Source organism: Furipterus horrens, unplaced genomic scaffold (assembly GCF_987537825.1).
Source record: "Furipterus horrens unplaced genomic scaffold, mFurHor1.1.pri manual_scaffold_12, whole genome shotgun sequence".
Classification (NCBI taxonomy): domain Eukaryota; kingdom Metazoa; phylum Chordata; class Mammalia; order Chiroptera; family Furipteridae; genus Furipterus; species Furipterus horrens.
The window spans coordinates 10457848-10478912 of NW_028327182.1; the positions used below are offsets into that span (position 1 = coordinate 10457848).

General features: G+C 45.1%; 1 protein-coding gene across 1 annotated transcript; it reads left to right on the forward strand.

The window, feature by feature from the left end:
- The first annotated feature begins 835 nt into the window (after positions 1 to 835).
- Positions 836 to 18492, forward strand: LOC149995876 (spermatogenesis-associated protein 31D1-like). The gene is made up of 5 exons (XM_090258826.1): positions 836 to 876; positions 11423 to 11444; positions 13981 to 14026; positions 14588 to 14648; positions 14931 to 18492. The coding sequence occupies exons 1-5, from the start codon at positions 836 to 838 to the stop codon at positions 18490 to 18492; spliced, it is 3732 nt and encodes a 1243-aa protein (XP_090114952.1).
- Positions 18493 to 21065: the final 2573 nt, after the last annotated feature.

Sequence of the window (21065 nt, forward strand, 5' to 3'; positions counted from 1 at the left end):
TACATCTGATAAGGGTTTCATTCCAACATATATAAAGAACTTAAACAACTCAACACCAGAGAGAAAAACAATCCAATTAAAAAATGGGCAAAGGGCCTGAACAGACATTTCTATAGAGAGGACATACAGATGACCTATACATATGAAAAAACGCTCAACATCACTAGCCATCAGAAAGATGGAAATTAAAAGCCCAATGAAATATGATCTCACTAATTCCGGATTGGCCACCATCAATAAATCAACAAACAAGTGCTGATGAAGATGTGGAGAAAAGGCAACCCTACTGTTCTGCTGGTGGGAATGCAGACTGGTGCAGCCACTGCGAAAAACAGTATAGAATTTCCTCAAAAAATTAAAAATGGAACTGCCTTTTGACCCAGGTGCTGCACTTCTGGGAATATAACCTAAGAATCTCAAAACACCAATTCAAAAGAATATATGTACCTCTATTTTCATAGCAGCACTAGTTACAATAGCCATAATTTGGAAATAACCGAAGTGTGATCAGTAGATAACGAATGGGTAAAAAATGCTGTGGTATTGCACATTTACACAATGGAATACTATGCAGCAGTGAAAAAGAAGAACCTCGTACCTTTTGGGACAGCGTGGATGGACCTGGAGACTATTATGCTAAATGAAATAAGCCTGTCAGTAAAAGACAGATACCTTTATGATCTCACCTATATGTGGTATCTAAAGAACAGAAGAAACTAACAAAATAGAAACAGAGTCATAGGTACATGGAACAGACTGACAGCTGTCAGAGGGAAGGGGAAGAGGGAGGACTGGATGAGAGAAGGTGAAGGGATCAGCCCAAGAACACATACGCATGACTGATGGTCACGGGCAACAGTGTGAGGAGTGCATGAGGTAGGCGGCTGGGCAGAGGTGGGCAAGGGGAGAACATGTGGGCCCATCTTTAATAACATATACCATAAAATTTATTTTAAAAATCACTCATTAATTTTATAAAAATAAAATTAATTCCTAAACTTAGCATGAACCTAAGAGTTATTCATTACACAGTATCTATTGAGGTCCTACTAAGGGCCTGGTACACTTCTTTGTCTAGGACAGCAATTTTCAACCAGCGTGCTGCAATCATTTTTAAAACGTGCAATACCTGATTATTTACTCTTGGCACTGACTTTAGACTCTCAAATTAAAAAAATGACAACAGCCAACAAAATAATAGCGGTCCGGTGTGAATAAAGCACATTATAATGATTTTTTTTTTTGTCTGATTGGGGAAATATATACTTTTTGGTGTGCCACAGACTTTCAGTAATTAGTATATGTGTGCCATGAGATGAAAAAGATTGAAAATCACTGGTCTAGGAAATTCAGTGGTAAGCAAGATGTGTGTCTGCTCTTAAGGGAAACAAAAAGGGGAAAATGAGAGATTGGAAGCAGAGATCTTCAAAGATAAACAAGTAAATGAAAAGGTAATTTTAGGTTATAAAGAAAGTAAAACAGGCTAATGTTAGGAAAAGGACTATTATAGGAAGAAGTTTTCCTTTAGGCTAAGTAATCAGAAAATGCCACACTAAGTAAATGTATCAATATATGAAATAGTAGCTGGCATAGGTTTAAAAAAATTTTTTTTCTCTCCTCAAGAAACTCAAAATCTGGGGAAAGACACATGAAAATAAAATAGTATAATAAAATTTGGTGACTTATAATTTTGAAAATAAACAGTAAGATAAAATATGCAATATAATCTTTTAGGATACTGTTGTAGTATAATTAAACTTATTTGTCAACCTTTCAGCTTGTTTATAATTAATTCTTCCTACAAATTAGCATCCCATGAATGTATATATCTAAATTTAGTTGCAGATGGATGCTTTATGCATTTCAGAAAGATTAAAGGTCATGATGAAAGGGATAATTATTTAGAAATTGGAAGCAAGATCAGTCCAATGGTATCATACAGTTAGAATAATCTTGGGTTTAGAGAACATGATAAATGTTGGGGTAACCAAGAGATAGCTCCTCAATTTGGAACACCTTTTAATTGGCCATAGCAGGAGACACATACATATAGGTCAAATTCAAATCATGCATATAGTTCATTTCTATTTATTTTTTGAAAGCCAAGAACTGTTTATTGAAGAATTAGTTAATACTCAGAGGTAATTATGACACTATATATTTAAAATATTCAACATAATATTAATAGCATAAGCTCTGGAATCTAGCTCCCTGGGTTGGGACCCAGTTATTCTATGTGCAAATGCTCTATGGTTTAATTTCCTCATCTTTAAAATCTTTTGTATTATTTTTGGAGAAATTTTAAAGGTTACAGGAGATAAAAAGTGAATAAGAATAATGTATGGAAACTCATAAATATTAAATAATTATTAGCTAGCTTTACTATAAATAAGCATACTACCTCTTAGGAGAGATACGAAGTTCTAAGGTGTTCAGAAAATCAGGAGGTTGATTTTGATAAGATGGGTCAGGGGGATTTGAGCTGTGCTGGAAAATCAGTAATGTTTGAACATGCAGAGACGGAGAGAAAAAGGACAAAATCAGAGAGAAGGAGAAAAGCAAAGCTTCTTCAGGCAGGAACAGGCAGGCTCCATTTCATCCCTTAAAAGGTCACATGATAAAAGGACAATGGAGGCCAATTGCCTTCCACAAAGATATAAAAAAGTACTTCTCTGAAAAAGCTGGCTATTTCTAATAAACATAAAGAATCTGCTAAGGGAAAAGATTAGTGAGAAAATAAAAACAAGAGAAGATAAGTTATAAATACAAAATAGCAAAAGGAGAAATAAATGTCAACCTATAAAAAATAGCCTCCCTCAAGCAACAATGTATTTTCAGAGATATTCAAGGAAACAGCACGTATACTCATTTTCCCCTTTATAAATGATAGGGAAACAGAAAAAGTGGTTGAGAAACTCATAGATTTGACACATATTTGGCAACTGTAAAAAATGCAGTGTATGGTTTCTAATGGGAAACCTCGTTTTGGGTTTTGATTCACAGTTTATGGGAAAATGGACAATTTTAGTTGGTTTAATAGTAGGGAAAAAAATGAAATAACCTTTTGTCCTACATTCAGCTATTGGAAGAATCCAGTTCTTCCTTGAGAAATAGAAATACATAAATATATACGTAAAAGCAGGAAATGAGTTACCAGACACAGACAGTTAAAGTGTTTAACACAGAGGGCCTGCATTTTTTACTCACTCTGGTCTTACAAGATTTCCCTTGAAATAAGTTTACTCAGAACACAATAACAGTACTAAAAAATTAAAACGAACAGACTCAATTTTACAGAATGAGAAAAGTAGACATAAATTTTGCTATCAAGATGCTATGCCGTGAGTCCTTTGAAAAATAAAATAAAATAATCTTTTTTATGATAACTCAAGTATTGAGGACAGTTCATTAATTTAAATAATATAATGATGAAAAAGAAATGTTTATGTATCATGCCAGTGATCCAGTTAGGCCGGTAAACGTAATGTTTTTGAATACAGTTGTAATGCCCTGATTTACTAAACAACTCACATTATTATTATTATTTTAAAAGAAGCACATTTATCAATAGACATATTTTAAGTTAAAGCAAAACAGTGTTCTGCTGTGCAGATTTAGTCATGACAGCGATCAGGTCTTTGTGCAGGATATATCTTTCATTCCCTCTATGTCTAGTTTTCATCATGGGCTTTTGGTATCTTGCCTCTAATATGGGACCACTCCATTTATGGCAGGACTTTCTTTAATACTAACATAACCTAATTGGTGGATGTGTATATACAGTTTGTATTAATTGCAAGAAAATATTATAATGAGATTTTTTTCTCTCTTAATCCACTCAATAAAATGAAGTAGAAGCAGGATTTGGGACAGTCAATCCTAATGAAACAAGTTGGTGGCTCTATCCATAAATCCTTGAGATTGCTGATATAAAATGGTGCTTCTAATTCCATCTATTCTCTTGACACCAGAATGGGAAATTTTCTCAATCAACCAAAACCTATACTGTATTATATTTGACAACTCTCAGTGTAACAAGACAAATCAGCTTGTGTCTATTCATCATTCTAGCTCTTACTCAGACTCTTATATTTTCATACATGTGCTATTTCTGTATTTACTATATATTTGTCAAAACTTGTCCATATAAACTATGTGTGTTTATAATATGGCATGTGACTTTAGGTCCCTTCTACATGAGATCCCATGATTCTATGGTAAACTCTATAAATGAACCCCAATATTATGCAAGTATGTATTTTTGAATTTATATTTTCTGAGTCATTCTTTACATTTTAGTTTCAACAGGCAACTTGTTTCAAGCCAATGGTCTCTGAATATTTTTTTCTAGTAATGCTCCAAACTTGTCTCTGCTTACGAAAGTGTAAGTAATGCAGTACTCAGGAAATGTATGGTTTCTTTTTTAAAAATAGGAGTCTAAACTAATTTATAAAGATAAGGATAATGATGATGCTTGTGACTAGGTTATTATTTATAAAGAGTGAACCTAATGCAACACTGTGTATAGTTCTTACTATCCTTACGTTTCTCAATGAAGCAGTTAAGCTTGACCCGGGAGGCAGTGTGATTAGTAGAGAGAACACTTGTAGTAATAACCAGCAGTAAAACTGGGTTGAAGTCCTGAAAAGCAACTTGTTGTGTGGCTTTCAGTGCCATTTTGTGGTGGCAGTAGTGGTAGATGAAGATGGGTTTAATATGTTCCTAATCTGATAGTTCAAGGACTTAAGAATAAATATAAGAATAGTGTCTGCATATTCTTCACACAATGTTCAGCAAACTTAATATCTTTCAGAAAACTTTACAATAGGAACTGAGTAGTAGAGGTTGTGGTTTTATCCACACTTGATAACTTATGATGCAAGTAATCTGAATTATCGGTTGTGGTGGGATCTACTTGCTTTAGCAAACAAATAAGCATCAGTCCTTTCTGGAGGTATGAGGAGCACTGTGTCATGATGTGTATAGTTATCAGAAATGTGTTCTATGTCCATCGAAATTTTCTTTCTATCCTTCCTCCCAGAAAAGCAGAAACTAGTCCTGGAAAATTTAAACTGGCTATAAATGTAAGGAAGTCTTCATATTTGGGATAGGTAATAGATGGCAAGTTTGTAGATTAATATCTTTCAATCATAAGCTGGGAAGTACAGCTGGTAAAGATGATCTTTTTAGAGTATTTGTAACACTTATCTGTAATTCGAAAAGGCAACCTATTTTTCCTTAATTGCAATGAGATGTGTATGAAAGGCAACTGATTAATATTTTTCTCTCATATTGATATTTCTCTCTGTCTCCCTTTTTCTCTCCCCTCATCTCTCTCTAAAATCAATAAACATATCCTTGGGTGGGGATTAAAAAAAAAGATTACCTACTGAATTGAAGTTATGCACCACTGATATAGCCAATGAAAGGTTAATATCCAAAATTTACAAAAAACTGATATAATTCAACAACAATCCAATTAAAACATATGCAGAGGACCTGAAGAGACACTCATTCAGAGGACATACAGATGACCAATAGACACATGGAAATATTCTCAATGTCACTAACATCAAAGAAATGAAAATTAAAACCACAATGATATATTACCTCACACCTGTCAAAACGACTATCAACAATAATTCAATAAATCACAAGCGTCGGCGAGCATGTGGAGAAAAGGGAACCTTCGTGCACTGTTGGGGGGAGCGGACTGGTGCAGCCGCTGGGAAGCATTACAAAGCCAGCACCTACCATGAGCCATGTGCATGAGCTTGGGAGGGTATTATTCAGCAACAGAATGACCCCGAGGCACCTAAATTCCCACCCAACAGCTTCACCGAAACCTTATGAGTGACCCTGAGCAGGAGGAACTTAGCTAAGCAGTGCCCAGATTCCTAACACACCAAACTACGAGATAAAAATGTTTGCTGTTTTAAACCTTTGGCGTTTTGCGTTAACTTCTTACCCAGCAGTAGATATTATAATAGAATTGAACAGAAGTAAAAAGTAATCCTCAAGAGTATCATCATTATTTTCTTTTCCATTCCAGAAATATTACTTTGGGGAAACAGTTTTTAGCTAAAGGTCAAAATAAATCTTGGTTTTCCTGTTAAAGACTATCTCGTGTTTGCTTCCCAAAAGAATATTTATATTTCCATAAACTTTCAGGCCACACTATGTTTTATGTACATTTCAAATAACAAAATCGCTCTGAAAATTACATTACTTTTTACTTTTTCTAACCACCTGGGACAATAGAAGAGAAATCGTTTGCCAGTCGAGTTCCCTTGCTTCACCACCGCGCAGCTAATCAGTGTTCTCACTCTGTGGTTACAGAGAGACAGTTAGCAAGAGGTTCCGCTTTATGATGCTGCAGGGCAACCATTTTTCACCCCTGGTTTAACACCATGTAGAGGTGGCAATAAGAAATCTAATGAAGAAACCATCAAGCCTGGGGTAGTAATTTCAGGAGAAACCATGCATGGTTGTTTAAATGGGGTTAAGAGTTGACATTTCTCGTTATTGACTATTGTGTAGGCGCTCTACCCTCCCGTCATTTGTACGCTGGTGCCACTGCGATCCCTTCTGTTTCAGTAAGTAATAGAGCAGATTATAACTGTAGCCCTATCTTGGTGCCAGATTTTCCCACAGCTGTTCCAGCCATAATTTTTTTTTACTAGACAACAGTCTTTAAAAAGGACTCTGAGAAGCTTTGCTCCTCTTGATCTGGTTTTATCTTTCTTTTATTTTCTTTGGCTTTTATTGTTTTTCTCTAAAATCAGATTGCCTAACTTAGACTTCATGGGGATATTAAGGAATTTTTCCCCCTAAACTTGTATGTCCCCTTTCTCCCTTTTACTTAAAATGAAGTAGCATCTTTTACATATTTTATAAGAGTTGTGATGTATACACATATAGCCAGATCTTCTTCTATATTATAGATTCGTCGTCGTCGGCAGCCGTCCGTCTCGAGAGACGATGGCGTAGCTTCCTGAGAGTCTATCTGCACCGCCGAGAATGGCTGTGCAGTCCGATTCGGGAGTGACAATCCCTGCCGCACTTGGTACAGGTGAAGGCAGATGGCTGTTGCTGCTGCTGCTGACGCTGCTTCCGCCTCGATCTTTTCTGGACCGCCTCCTCGTTGCGCGCAGCCTCCGCGCGTGACGTACCTTGCCTGACCGCAAGCCTCCAGGCTAGGCGGTCGTCTGCTTGAACTTCCCATGTGTTGAGATTGATGGAGCATTGTGTCATGTCCTTTTTGCAGATGTCTTTGAACCGCAGTTTTGGGCGCCCTGTCATCCTCTTGCCTTCTGCTAGCTCGCCGTAGAGGAGGTCTTTGGGAATACGGCCTGCATCCATTCTTTTGACATGGCCGAGCCACCTGAGGCGTCTCTCGCTAAGAACTGCATGCAAACTGCTCATATTGGCTCGCTTCAGCACCTCGGTGTTGGGGACCTTATCCTGCCAGGCGACATGCAGGACGCGTCGCAGGCACCTCATGTGGAAGCTGTTGAGTTTCCTTTCGTGCCTTGCGTAGGTGGTCCACGTCTCGCTGCCATAGAGGAGAGTGCTGAGTATGCAGGCTTGGTAGATGCGCAGTCTGGTTTTCTCAGTGAGGCTGGAATTGTTCCACGCTCGCCGGTTCAGTCTGGCCATAACTGTGGCTGCCCTGGCGATTCTCCGGTTGACCTCCAAGTCGACTGACAGAGAGCTCGAGATGGTGGACCCGAGGTAAGTGAAGTCGTTGACAACCTCCAGGATGTATCCGTCGATGGTGATGCATGGGGGAGTCCCCGTGCCTTGAGCCATAACATTCGTCTTCGTCAGGCTGATGGCTAGTCCGAACTCCTTGCATGCGTGGGAAAGGCAAGTGACTAGCTGCTGGAGTCCCTCTTCGGAGTGTGATGTCAAGGCTGCGTCGTCGGCGAAGAGCATCTCACTGATGAGCACCTCTTTGACTTTGGTCTTGGCTCGTAGACGGGCCAGGTTGTAGAGCTTGCCATCGGATCTGGTGTGAATGAAGACACCCTCGCTGCAGTCCTTTAAGGCGTATTGGAGGAGCATGGAGAAGAAGATTCCGAACAGCGTAGGCGCGAGGACGCAGCCCTGCTTTACTCCGCTGCTGACTGGGAAGGCCTCAGAGGTTGCGCCGTTGTAGGACACCGTGCTGTGCATGTTGTCGTGAAAGGACATGACCACAGCAAGCAGATGTGGTGGACAGCCAATCTTCCGTAGCAAGCTGAAGAGTCCGCTTCGACTGACCAGATCAAACGCCTTCGTGAGGTCGATAAAGGCGAGGTAGAGTGGTTTATGCTGCTCGTGACACTTCTCCTGCAGCTGGCGTAGGGAGAAAATCATGTCCACTGTTGATCGGCCAGCTCTGAAGCCACACTGGGACTCTGGGTAGACGCGGGAAGCAAGGGTCTGCAGGCGGGCAAGAGCGACCCGGGCGAATACTTTGCCGACGACGCTGAGGAGAGAGATGCCCCGGTAGTTGTTGCAGTCGCTGCGGTCTCCTTTGTTCTTGTACATGGTGATAATGTTGGCGTCTCTCATATCCTGGGGGATGTAACCCTCCTTCCAGCAGCGACAGAGTAGATGGTGGAGCGGCTGTAGCAGGACTGGTTTCCCGCTCTTTAGGATTTCTGGAGGGATTCCGTCGCTTCCTGGTGCTTTCCCGCAAGCGAGGCGGTCGATGGCTTTGCCGAGCTCTGCCGCAGTAGGTGGGGTGTCTAGCTCCTCCATGACTGGTAGGTCTGGGATGGCGTTAAGAGCAGTGTCTGTTACGGTGTTCCTCGTCGCGTACAGCTCGAGGTAGTGCTCGGTCCACCGCCGCATTTGCTGTTCCTGGTCAGTGATGACCTCACCTGTCTTGGACTTAAGGGGGGCGATCTTGGAGGGGATTGGGCCTGTTGCCTTCTTGATACCCTCATACATTCCTCGTGCGTTGCCTATATCGGCGGCTTCCTGAATGCTTCTGCACAGGTTTAGCCAATAGGTGTTGGCACAGTGGCGGGCGGTCTTCTGGACTTTGTTCCTGGCAGCCCGTAGAGCTTGAAGTGTACTGGGAGTGGGCGTGGCCTTGTAAGCCAGTAGGGCCTTCCTCTTAGCCTCGATCACGGGTTCCATTTCTTCCCAGTGAGCCTCGTACCAGTCAGCGTTCTTCCGCTCTTTCTTCCCGTAAGCAATAATGGCGGAGTTGTATATGGCGTCGCGGAGACGTGGCCAATTGGATTCGATAATGTCATCTGCCGCCACTCCCTCGCCGAGTGCATCTTCCATCCTGTTGATGAATTGCTGGGTCTTAACTGGGTTGCTGGCACAACTGGTGTTGATGCGTGGGCGACCCTTCATCTTGGAGTGGTGCAACCTCTTCGGCGTTATGCGCACCTTGCTTACCACGAGGGCATGGTCCGTGTCGCAGTCTGCACTGTGGTAGCTGCGGGTGAGGAGGGTGCTGCCAATATCCGTTCTTCTGGTGATGACGAGGTCAAGCTGGTGCCAATGGCGGGAGCGGGGGTGCCTCCATGACACCTGGTGGATCTCTTTGCACTTGAAGAATGTGTTTGTCACGCACAGGCCGTGGTGACACAAAAGCTCAAGCAGTCGCTGACCATTCTCATTGATCTTTCCTCTCCCAAAGTTTCCAAGGCAGGTGGGCCAGGCCATGTGGTCGGCTCCTACTCTTGCGTTGAAGTCTCCGAGGAGATAAAGAGCATTACTTCTGGGACTGGTGTAGTTGGTTTCTCTGATAGTTCCGTTGTCGGCCAACCGGGTCTCCTGTAGAGCCGCAATGTCGATGTTTAGTCGTGCCAGTTCCCTGTCGATGACGGCGGTTTTCCTGGCATCATTGATCCACGGGAGGTCTGCAGTAGGTCCGGGACACATGGTCCTGATGTTCCAGCTAGCGAGGCGAAGAGCTGGAGGCTTCTTTCTTGTTTTTTGCTTGGAATTGCCTGGTGCGAGTGTTTTGTGGCCCACTTTTCGAGAGATGCCTCTCTGATCCCCACGCACCCAGTGGGGCAGGCGAGCCATGGCGAGACGGCACCTAAATGGCTGGGGGCTGCCCAGCTTGAGGCGGGCAGTAGCTGTCCAGTGAGGTGCGATGACCTCTCCCACCGTCAGAGGAGACCCCTGGCGCTAGTTTCCTACGCCAATCGGATGAGCTTATAACCGGTATCTGTCTCCTCCCATGTTGAGTCGACATCTTCCGATGACACTGGAGTGTCCTCTCCAGTGAAGCTACAAAGCCTGGGCAGGGTGATATGGAGGGCCAGCTGTTGCCCATGCAGCAGACCCCCCCTCTCTTCGCAGCTGAAGGATCCAAGGGGAAAGACAGAGTCAATACAGCTTGGCTTCAGGTGCGCCGTAGGAGTTGCCGGTGTTGACTACAACGTCAAACCGCCTTAGGGACTCCGGCTCCGGATTTTCTGTCGGGGTTTACTCCCTTAGCCTTTCCCCTGAAGAGGTATGCCGCAAGGCAGCGGAGGTTTTTTGGAATCAGAGTTTTCCTTCTCTGATGTATCAGCATCAGAGAAGGAAAACTCTGATACTTAGATGTATTTTGGAAGAATTCAGTTCCTACATCAGCCAGACCTCATGGAAGCAGAGGGACAATACCTGTAATAGCTTCTTCCTTGTCTAAGAGATACTTTGAATAGGTCAGGCTCACCCAGGAACATCATCACACAGAGTCAAAGACTGTAACCTGATCATGGGAGTTAGATCCCACTGAATCACAGGTTCCACCTGCACAAGGACAGTACACAAGGGGGAAGGAGGTCATGGGGCCGCCTTAGAATTTTACCTCCTACAGAGAGAATGGTCAGGGAAGGGCTTTCTGTATTGGTTACTTCTGGGCAAAGACCTGGAAAAAACATCAGAGCCTGAGCTCTGTAAAGGTGACTTGTAGAAAATGTAAAAGTACATATGGGACTGGCTTCTTTGAGTTATATTTCTATTGGGCAGTAGTATAATGAACATTGATAAAAATGCTTTACAAAATTGCTGAAAATAATGACTATGTGCATTTCTATTTGACCAACAAGAAAATCAAGCTCTTAAGAGATTAACTATCACCCTCAAGTTCACACAAAGTGTGGTAAGACCAGGATGTGAACCCAGGTGGGGAACCGAGCCACAGAGCAGGTCACAGGAATACCATCTGTGTTATCACACAGGGTGTGGTAACAACTCAGGTGTGGTTTAATACTCCATCATCACCATTTTAAGATTCTTATAATTTTATCTTGAACTAGAGTTTGTAAGAGAAGTCCAAGGGGACAACGGAGGATGTGCATGAGCAGAGAGGACGCGCACGATGTGAGAACCTGCCCATCCTTGCCGACCTGTTCACATACAGCATTTGGGAAGCCCCATGGCACAGAATTCCAGTGGACCCATGATGGTGAGAACCCAGGGAGACTCAACATGAATACAAGGTATGCATGTTATGTCCGCAACTAAGTAAATGAGGGTCTGGCAGCCCTGAGAGGCTACATCATTTTCATTCAAACCAGACAGCTTTGGGGATCCTAAAAATGGCTGCACCCATGTGTCCCAGCCCACAGATAGTGAACAGGGTGGGAGTGAGAGAGAGAGAGAGCACTGAGGAATGTCCCTAGAAAACTGAAAATGTATGAGAATCCTAAGCCAATGACATGTTTCCAATGAGCTGCCTCAAATAGTCGTCGTCGGCAGCCGTCCGTCTCGAGAGACAATGGTGTAGCTTCTTCAGAGTCTATCTGCACCGCCAAGAATGGCTGTGCAGTCCGACTCGGGAGTGACATGGTATCTGTCTCCTCCCGTGTTGAATCGACATCTTGCGATGACGCTGAAGCTACAGAGCCTGGGCAGGGTAATATGGAGGGTCTGCTGTTGCCCATGCAGCAGACCCCCCCTCTCTTCGCAGCTGAAGGGTCCAAGGGAAAGACGGAGTCGATACAGCTTGGGTTCAGGTGCGCCGCAGGAGTTGCCGGTGTTGACTACAACGTCAAACCGCCTTAGGGACTCCGGCTCCGGATTTTCTGTCGGGGTTTACTCCCTTAGCCTTTCCCCTGAAGAGGTATGCCGCAAGGCAGCGGAGGTTTTTTGGAGTCAGAGTTTTCCTTCTCTGATGTGCCCTGACTGGAAGATCGAACCAGCGACACTTAGCTCGCAGGCCGACGCTCAATCCACTGAGCTAAACCAGCCAGGGCATGCCTCAAATAGTAGCACACTGTTATAGTAGAACTTTTCTAAAATATCCTCCTTGGAGACAATACAGCGCAGTGCAGTCTGAACTCTGGGACCAGACTTCTGAGCGGTGATGCATCTCAGTTGGTTGTATGGTGACCTCACTCTACCAGCCCCACCTCGGCCACCTCCATGGCTGCCTGAGACACTCGGGGGAGGGTTTTATTACAACACTTGCGGGTGAGATACATGTGAGCTATGTGAGATGCATTCCTGGGATGGATGATATTTTAAGCTTCATTGTTCATTTATAACTTACTGAAAAAACTAAAGTTTGCTATTTAACATTCACAAAACTAAGTCTAAAAGAACTTTAAGTTCTGTACCTGGGTTGATGTAATTTGGATTTGAGGACAGATATGATCCTGAGAGCAAATGTCCAGGTACAAGCAAAATTTCCAGGCACTATTTCAGACTTGCAAAGTAGTGGACATGGAAAGACTGAAGTCAAGGTCTCCAAGGTCTCCAAACATTAAAGGGGACCCAGATAATATCTGGGTTACAATGAAACAAGAAGAACATTCATTAAGGTAAATGGGTGATATGTTAAAAGACAAATTGGAGAATAGGATAGCAGAGTAGGGCAGAAGGAGCTGGAGGCCTAAGAGGGAGGAAGGGAATCTGCTGGGCTGGGGGCGGGGGGGCTGTGGACACACCCTCTTGAAGGTGCACCCTCCCCACCTCTGAAGCCCTTTGTGACTCCTCAATGCCGTGTGATGCAGGCGTGGCAATAAAGCCAAGAGCCTGCCCTCTCAGAGCTCAGTTGCGTTGAGCAGCTTTGCCTTTGGAAAATGGGACTTGACCTATTTCTGAATGTGCTTCAAGAGATTTATCTGTACGTCTTCGCAGAACCTATAGATGACACCCGCAGCCTAACTTACATCTGTGTGCTGTGGGTGCTCCTCCTAATCTTCATTTGCGTGGTGGGAATTCCATCTACCCCAACCTACTGGGAAAGTGAACACACTGAAAAGGTAAGGATACTTGAGCAAGCCCCAACAGAGATTCTTTACTGTTGTTCCCCCTTTTATGTGAGTTTGTTTGAGTAAGAGAGACACCAAAGATGGGATGTCTGAGGAGAGACTAGAACATCACTCTTCCAGGGGAAGGGACCAGGCAGGGTTAGGGTCCAGGGAGGACTCAGGTTGCCACATGAAGCTCACACACCATGTGGGTGTGGTGGCAGGTTTCGGGCTAAGATTCCAAACACAGTGAGTCCCTAGTTCTCGATCGAGTTATTTAGAGACTTTGGTTTCTCTGCAGGACACCAGAGTTAACCAGCACTTTAGCATGAGTCACATCGTTCACTGAGCCCCCAGCCTTTGCGTTGGGCTGGTCAGAAGAGCAGTGCTGAGCCTCTCAGAGCCCCTGAGAAGAGAGGCAGGGCTCCATCCCAGGTTACACGGTCCTATGTGAGGGAACAGAGGCAACTGTAGGCCTCAGATTATATGCCTGCATTGAGCAGAGGCCCTCTGAGACTATCCAGTGTGACCCTCACAGACAAAAGCCTTTCTTGAGCTTTTCAAAGAATGAAAAATTAAAAACATTTTAAAGCTTTAAATATTGGTAAAAACAAAAAACAAACAAAAAAAAACAAACAAAAAAACAAAAAAGTTCTATTAATTAAAATGAGCTTGTTGGCTCAGAGAGACATTATTCTTGAATAATAAATATCTGTGTTTCTTAGGGAGAGGATTGAGAGAAGTGAGTACCAACCTCTCATTCTTTTCTTTCTATTCTCAGCATCGAACCAGAGCCAAGAGGAGAAGGAAAGGTGGGACATTGAGAGGTAAGGCTATGCCTGTCCCGCCCAAGCTCCCAAGGGTGACTCTCTCTCTCTCTCTTTTCCATGAAGTACCAGGGCCATGATCTCTGGCAGTTGGTAGATACAGTCCCTCTCAGAACAAAGAGCCCTCGGAGGGGAGGCTCATGCAAAGACAGTCAGAACCTGAGACTTCTCAGATTCTCTGCTCTGCTGTCCTTGGGTAGGAAGCATCACGGACCGGGGCAATGCGTGTTGCCCAGTAGATGTCCAGAGTCAGAACTCCTGTCTCCTGACTCTGTGAAGGTACCTTGGCTTCGGGCTGATCAGATTCCTCTTTGTTGTAACCATTGACCTCTCTGCTTCACAGAGTGGTTTTGAGCATCCAATGAGATGTGTATAAAAAGTACTTTATAAATGAAGCAACGTGGACATGGGGACCTTAGTAGTATCTTTGAGCATTTGACTTCATACTAATTCTTGGGGCTTTCAGAGTCTACTCTCCCAATGGTCTCCCATTAAGGGATCCCTGTGTAATACCTATGTGTCTACCTTTATTATGTGTAACCCACTCTCCTGGTTTCCCAGGTTCAAGATATTACCACAGGGGTAAAGAGAAGAATAAGAAGCTAAGTTCTGTCCTGAAAAGGTGACTAGTCTTTCCCCCCTTTTCTTGGTCTCTCTTTAGCATGTTCTATACAATTCCAGGGATTCAGTGTAACCATCCATAGTCATGGGAGGGAGTTGCCATGGGAACGGGAATGTGAGTGAATGCCTTGGGGTGAGTGCTGCTGAGTACATCGTGACATCATGGATGTGGAGCAATGTGAAGGGGCAGCAGGTTTCAGGAGGCCCCACCCCACCAGGCCAATAGGTCCTTCTTTCCCTGTGCTGGTCCTGGCTGCAGCTTTGTACCTCCTGTCTCCTGCAGCCCCCTGGGCCAGCATCATGATACCATCAGTGTTCATCAACATGTATGTCCAGACCCCTCCTGTGAGGTGTATAATCACACAACTGCTGAGCTCGATTGGCTGCCGATCTCAGAGGCCCTAGAAGATCCTCCTCCCTCTGTGTCCCCTCTGGCTTCTACAGCTCCCGTGACTGAGTCATCATCATCCACTCAGTCCTCTGCCTTCTCAGCAGTCCCTCCAGGAGACCTAATCCCACCCCCTCTGCCTGAGCCTTTCTCACCACCCCCCTCTCTTCTCTCTCCTGACCAAAGGGTTCCCTTGGGTAAAGTTTTGTCACCCTCACCACCAGGCCAGGCTCTGCCTCCAGAGCCTTTTCCTCCTCTGGAACCCAGATTCCCAGTGCACAGTTCCTTACTTCAACCCAAAGACTCTTTCTCTTCAAACCTGGCACAACAGGATTTCCATAAAGAGTCTCCTGACATCTATTCTACAAAGACTTCTCCTGGAGGAGACGCTGCTGCCAAACTTATAGGTCCTAGACACCACCTGCTTCTCAACCCTGATGAGCATGATTTGGCACAGCAGTACTCATATCTTAAGACCAGGGAGGACCATTTAAAGCAAAAGCTTTTCTGGGGTCTTCCATCTCTGCACAGCGAGTCCTTGCCCTCTGCTGGCCATGCCTTGGGTGACTGTCCCTCAATCTTTGTTTTTAATAGCGTCTCCAATGCCCCTATAGGCCAAGAATCTCCAGTACTTCCTTATTTCCTACCTCCATCCTTGCTTAAGGCCCAACCTCAACCCTTGTCTCAAACCCTGCTCCAGTCCCAGCCCCTACCTCTCACTCAGACCCAACCACAGGTCCACCTTCAACCCCCACTCCCAATCCCTCCATCCGGTCCCATAACCCAGGATAGTGCTTGTGGAGTGCAATTCCATGGACCTCAGAATGAATTAGAACACATCACCTCATCTGAAATTCAACACCTAGAATGGAATGTGTTGCAGAAGACACAGGAAAGGTTGTTGGGCTTATCCTCTGTGGTTCAAAAGTCTACAGAAGCCTTCCATGGTCCAGCTCCCACCTGTCCTTCTTGCCAGCCCTCTGAGAACTATATTTCAGTTTCCATTGATCCTGGAGAGTTTCCACTCAACAGTGAACTTCAACAGAAACTTGAGAAACACCTTAAAATGAAGACCATCCACCGCAGGTGGGGCCTGCCCCGCAGGATTCACGAGTCTCTGTCACTGATGAGAACAAAGAAGTGCTCAGACAGCTGTGAGTCAAAGAACAGTTATGGCCTCTCGTGGATGTCTGAGTATAAGGGCCAGAGTAGCCAGCCAGGAAGCTTCCGTGAGAGTGGCTCAGAAATGATTTGGCCAGAGGAGCCGGGGACAGATGAGGAGCAGAGCCAAAAGAATGATCCAGAAGATCTGTTGAGTGACTCAGACAGCTCCTCAGGTAAGGATGTAGGGTATGGCTCTGAGAAAGGCCTAGCCATGATGAGTCCATCAGAAGAAAATTCAGTGGTGTCAGGGAAGAGTGAAAGTCCAAGACAACAGAAAAATGATTTGAAACTACATCTCAGCAAGAAGCTTGATGATATCAGTGAGGGTCAGCTCCCTGGGCCTGTGCATGGTTCCTGGCACACTATGGAGGAGACTCCTTCTGTAAAGTCCCACATCAAAATAGAACAGAGGAGTCTGCCACCACCAGTGGGCAGGGACTACTGTGTGGACACATCCCAAGATCTTTCCTTCCTGGTGCCCGGAGCACAGCAGTTGCTGGAAGCTCATGTTACCAGGTTTCATGAAGAGACATTACAGGGCCTTCCTGCCAAGGTCCTTGAATCCATGGAAATCTTTAAACTGAGAGATACTTCATCCCATTCCTCATATGATTCCCACTCCTCCTCCTCAACCAACTGGATTTCGAAGATGAACTCCAAATCTCGGGGCTTCACGCCCGTGAGAGGAAGTCCTAGAATCCTTCATGGAGTAGAAAAGAGAACAGAAACAGCCACTGTCCTGAATACTCCTCCCCCTGCCCCCTCACTTGTGGGCGAGGAAGGACAGGGGACCCTGAAACAATCACCCTCTGATAACAAACACGAGGTTGTAGAGGAGGATCAGAAAATTTGCGGAGCCAGACAAAATGTTCTGCCTGTCACAAACAACATCACTGGCAAAGCAAGGCAGAGACATTTTCCAATAGACAACACTCACCCGCCAAAGCTGCCTGCAAGGCAAGCCGGGGCCAGCCATGAGCCAGAGGGTAAGAGTGTGAATCCCAGTGGCAGAGCAGAAATGAATCTGGGCAAAAGAACGGAGGAGATAGCAGAACCTGCTTCCATGCCCACCGTGTCCGGGGAGATAGTCAAGGCTGAGGAGCTGAATGGTGTTCAATACAAAACCAGTGACACCTTCACAACCAACAAGCCGGGAATCTCCCGAAGAATAAATGTTAATGAGAGCAAAGAAACAACCACGGTGACTACTAAAGTGCCCCCACCAAAAACACCAGCTCCCCAAGATCCTATATCTTCAGACTTAAACAAGCAACTCACTGATGAGTTAGAGTTTAAGCTGGAAATGAGAAAGAATAGACAGGCCCAAGGCAAACCCACTGACGTGTCCCATGAGACTAACAAAGCCTCCCTGCCTCATGCTCAGAGTGTCCCCAGGCTGGACATGGGAGTTTCCCAGGTGCTGCATGTCCATTTAGAGAAGAGAAGAGCCAGTATGGAGCAGCAGCAGGAGCCTTGGGTCCCTAAGCACATCTTAAAGTTGTGCCAGAATAAGAATTTCCCACCAGCTACAAAGAAAGGGAGTCCCACAAGCCCCAAATCAGAAGAGCTTGGTGCAGGGGATGCAGGGTTGGTAGCATCCCAACCTGGAAGAGTGAGAGATTCTACTCAGAAGATGGTTGTGAGCAAGTCTTCCCAGACCCTATCACAGAAGAGACAATCTCTTCCTGATACTAATTTCATAAATAAAATCCAAGGATTTTTTAAATGGCATAATCCTGAGGTGAAAAGCACAAAGCAAGAAGACCCCCAGGTAAAGGGCAGCTGCATAGCATCTGTGCAGAGCAGAGGCCCAATTAGAAGGAGAGCAACCTTTACTGGGATGATGGACGCAAAGAGAGCCATTTTAGAACTCGGGAAGTTCCCCGAGGAGAAAGTGGGACCTCAGCCCACAGGAGCTACCGCCTGCCCTCAAGAGCCCCTTCCCTCGGCAGTGAAGCTGGGGACAGATCAGCAGAAGGCAGCAGTGTGGGCCCAGGCGCAGCCTGTCCACTCCAGGGCCCCCTCCTGTAAGTCCTCCCACCAAACAGCCATCTTTCCTGGCCAGAGCTCTATGAGCAGAGATGAGGACAGACACCCCCAGAAAGTTGGGGCATTGAAAGACCATCAATTTCATCAGAAGCAGCCCCAATCTGTGCCCTCCAGGGGGATTGTGACCCATCTGCGCCCCACCTGCAGGCCTCACACTACCTCCTGCTGCTCTCACCACTGCAGAAGGCACTTGTGTGTAGAGATCTGTGCCTGTGATTTAGATAGAAAATCCTATTCTGTCTGATTTGCCTAATAAATGTTTCCCTGCTAATAGTGCTATCTTTCCTCTGTACTGTGTCGGGGACATGGGTTTGGGGTATCTCCAGGCTTGTGCTTAAAAAAAAGAAGGAGTTCGTTCGGCTCCTACTGATTGCTTCCTTTGGCTTCCAAAGTGACCAGTCCCTGGAGCACTTGTAGAGAAGTAGATATCACATACCCTCCCTGAAAGCCTACTTCCTCCCTGATGAAGTTTGAGGAGATGGGCTCTGTCTCCTACCTTGTACCTTACCCTTAATGAGCATGGGCAGAAGCCCACACCTTCCCCTCAGGGAAGGTTTTGTATCCTTGAGAAGAGCAGGGAAGACAGGCCTTCTGTATCTGGAAAAGGTCAAGGACAGAATATTTTAGAAAATATTAGTGAAGAGGAGACAGTGGCTTAATCATTATTTAGAAGTCCATGATCAGAAAATGCCACAAGTAGGTGAACCCTGAATGGGAGTGTTTGGGGCGATATTGCTGCAGTGGATCTTGGGCTGGTTGGGGTAGGGTCTAGGAACAGCACAAACGCTGCTTCCATATCTTTCTGGTGGGTCATGTTCATGTGTTGGGGAAGCATATTTTAACCTTGACACTGACATATATCTACCGAAGGTCACCTTGGGGAAGTGGTTCCCATCTCTGGACATTTCTTCAGGCTGCAGGATTGATGACATTTCTTTTCCTGAGCAAAAGCATCACTCAGCTATCAGTGGTAGGAATGTTAACCAGGCAGCCACCTACCTCCCAAGGTAAAATAAAGGTGAGAGTAAGGACAAGATACCCTAGAGCGAATGAGGAAGTAAGAACAAATGAAGAGGGGGAGAGTGACCTCGTGGGTGGACAAAGGTCTATAAGCTTCATCAGCCCCACACAGGGACCCTGTCTTGCTCCCGGCTTCCTCACACTGACCCCAGCTCCATCTGCCGTGGCTGAGCAGAGCACCGCACAGCATACTGATGCCTCTCACCCAGAGTACGTGGGCTGTCCTTGAGAAGTAAAGCAGTATTTGCACGGCATCCCTGCCTTTGGGAAAGGGGAGCTGGTGCTCCCTTCCATCCGTGCTTGAAGGAAATATACAGGAGCTTGCCCTTAGTGTGTACAGCTCTCCTGTCCGGGTGGAGATGCCACCTCGGTTATTCATGACTTTGGTGGTGCTATAATCTCCCAGAACACCAGCAGCTCACAAACCAGAAGTGAGCTCTAGACTATGCACCGGGGTTACGGATATTTGAGGGCTCACCACAGACCTGCATGGAATGCTTTTTTTTTTTTTTTTTTTTTTTTGCCAAACCTGCAACATACCCTTACTATAGCAGTCTGGAGGGACGGCATCTCCACTTTCACACACTGAAACACAAAAGTGGAATGAATGGCCTAGTGAGCACTTTAGGTAGTTTTCCTAGCAAGCCTTGTGAATCCAGAGGGTAAAGAAAAATAAAATACAAAAACCAGATGTCCAGCACAGCCTCTCTCACTACCACATTTGTATCTTCTTGTCCAGAGTTATGACATTGACCATACAATGTTGGAAGCTTGGTGTCACAGAAAAAATATGCAGATTTTGTGAAAGTCCTAGTGGGGAAAAATTGCGGAATAGGGCCCACGGGGCAGGGAACTTGAAGAGGTGAGCAGGCAGGGGAGGGCTCTAACATCCATGTGCATCAAGCAGCCAATGACCCAGCCTCCCAGCTCCTACATCATGTCATCTTAGGGCCCTTTGCCTTCCCTCCAGTGCAGTTACTGCCGCACTGTAGGGCTTATTCCCAGGAACACCTCAGTCATCAGGAATAATGCAATCCGACCTTCCACCCTGTGGCCTTGTTCCCTATCCTCCCATCATAGGTGCCCCTTGTTAATTTTTCAATGCCAAGACATACATTTTTCCACTTACTCCCTGTCAATCCACAAAGCCCTTGTCTTCTTTCCTCACCAAGGTGGACTTGATGGTCTTTCTGGTTACTAACATTTAAAAAAGATCGAGGCGGAAGCAGCATCAACAGCAGCAACAACAGCCATCTGCCTTCACCTGTAACAAGTGCGGCAGGGATTGTCACTCCCGAGTCGGACTGCACAGCCATTCTCGGCGGTGCAGATAGACTCTCAAGAAGCTACGCCATCGTCTCTCGAGACGGACGGCTGCCGACGACGACGACGACATAGCCAATTAACTTACATTGCACATATTTCAGTGGCAAGAAGCCATTCCAAATCTTGGACTTGCCTACATTGGAGCTGGTAGAACACAGACACATAATCATTTTGTTTTCTGATTGGTTGAACAATAGGGGATTGTCAACAAATACACATTTTGTAACAAGTTCTTTTAAAGATATTTTATATTTCATATCTTGATGGAATAAAATCCAGATCAAATCATGGCATACATCATCAATACTGCTAACCTTATGGGAGTTAAAGTTGGTAAATTATACTTTTTCTGAACACCTTACATTATTTACACATAGCAACAAAATATGGAGGCAAATAAACTAGGAAATCTGGTATGAGCATAAAGATAGCTGCAGCACTATACTCAAGGTCAGTCTGATAGTAAGGAAT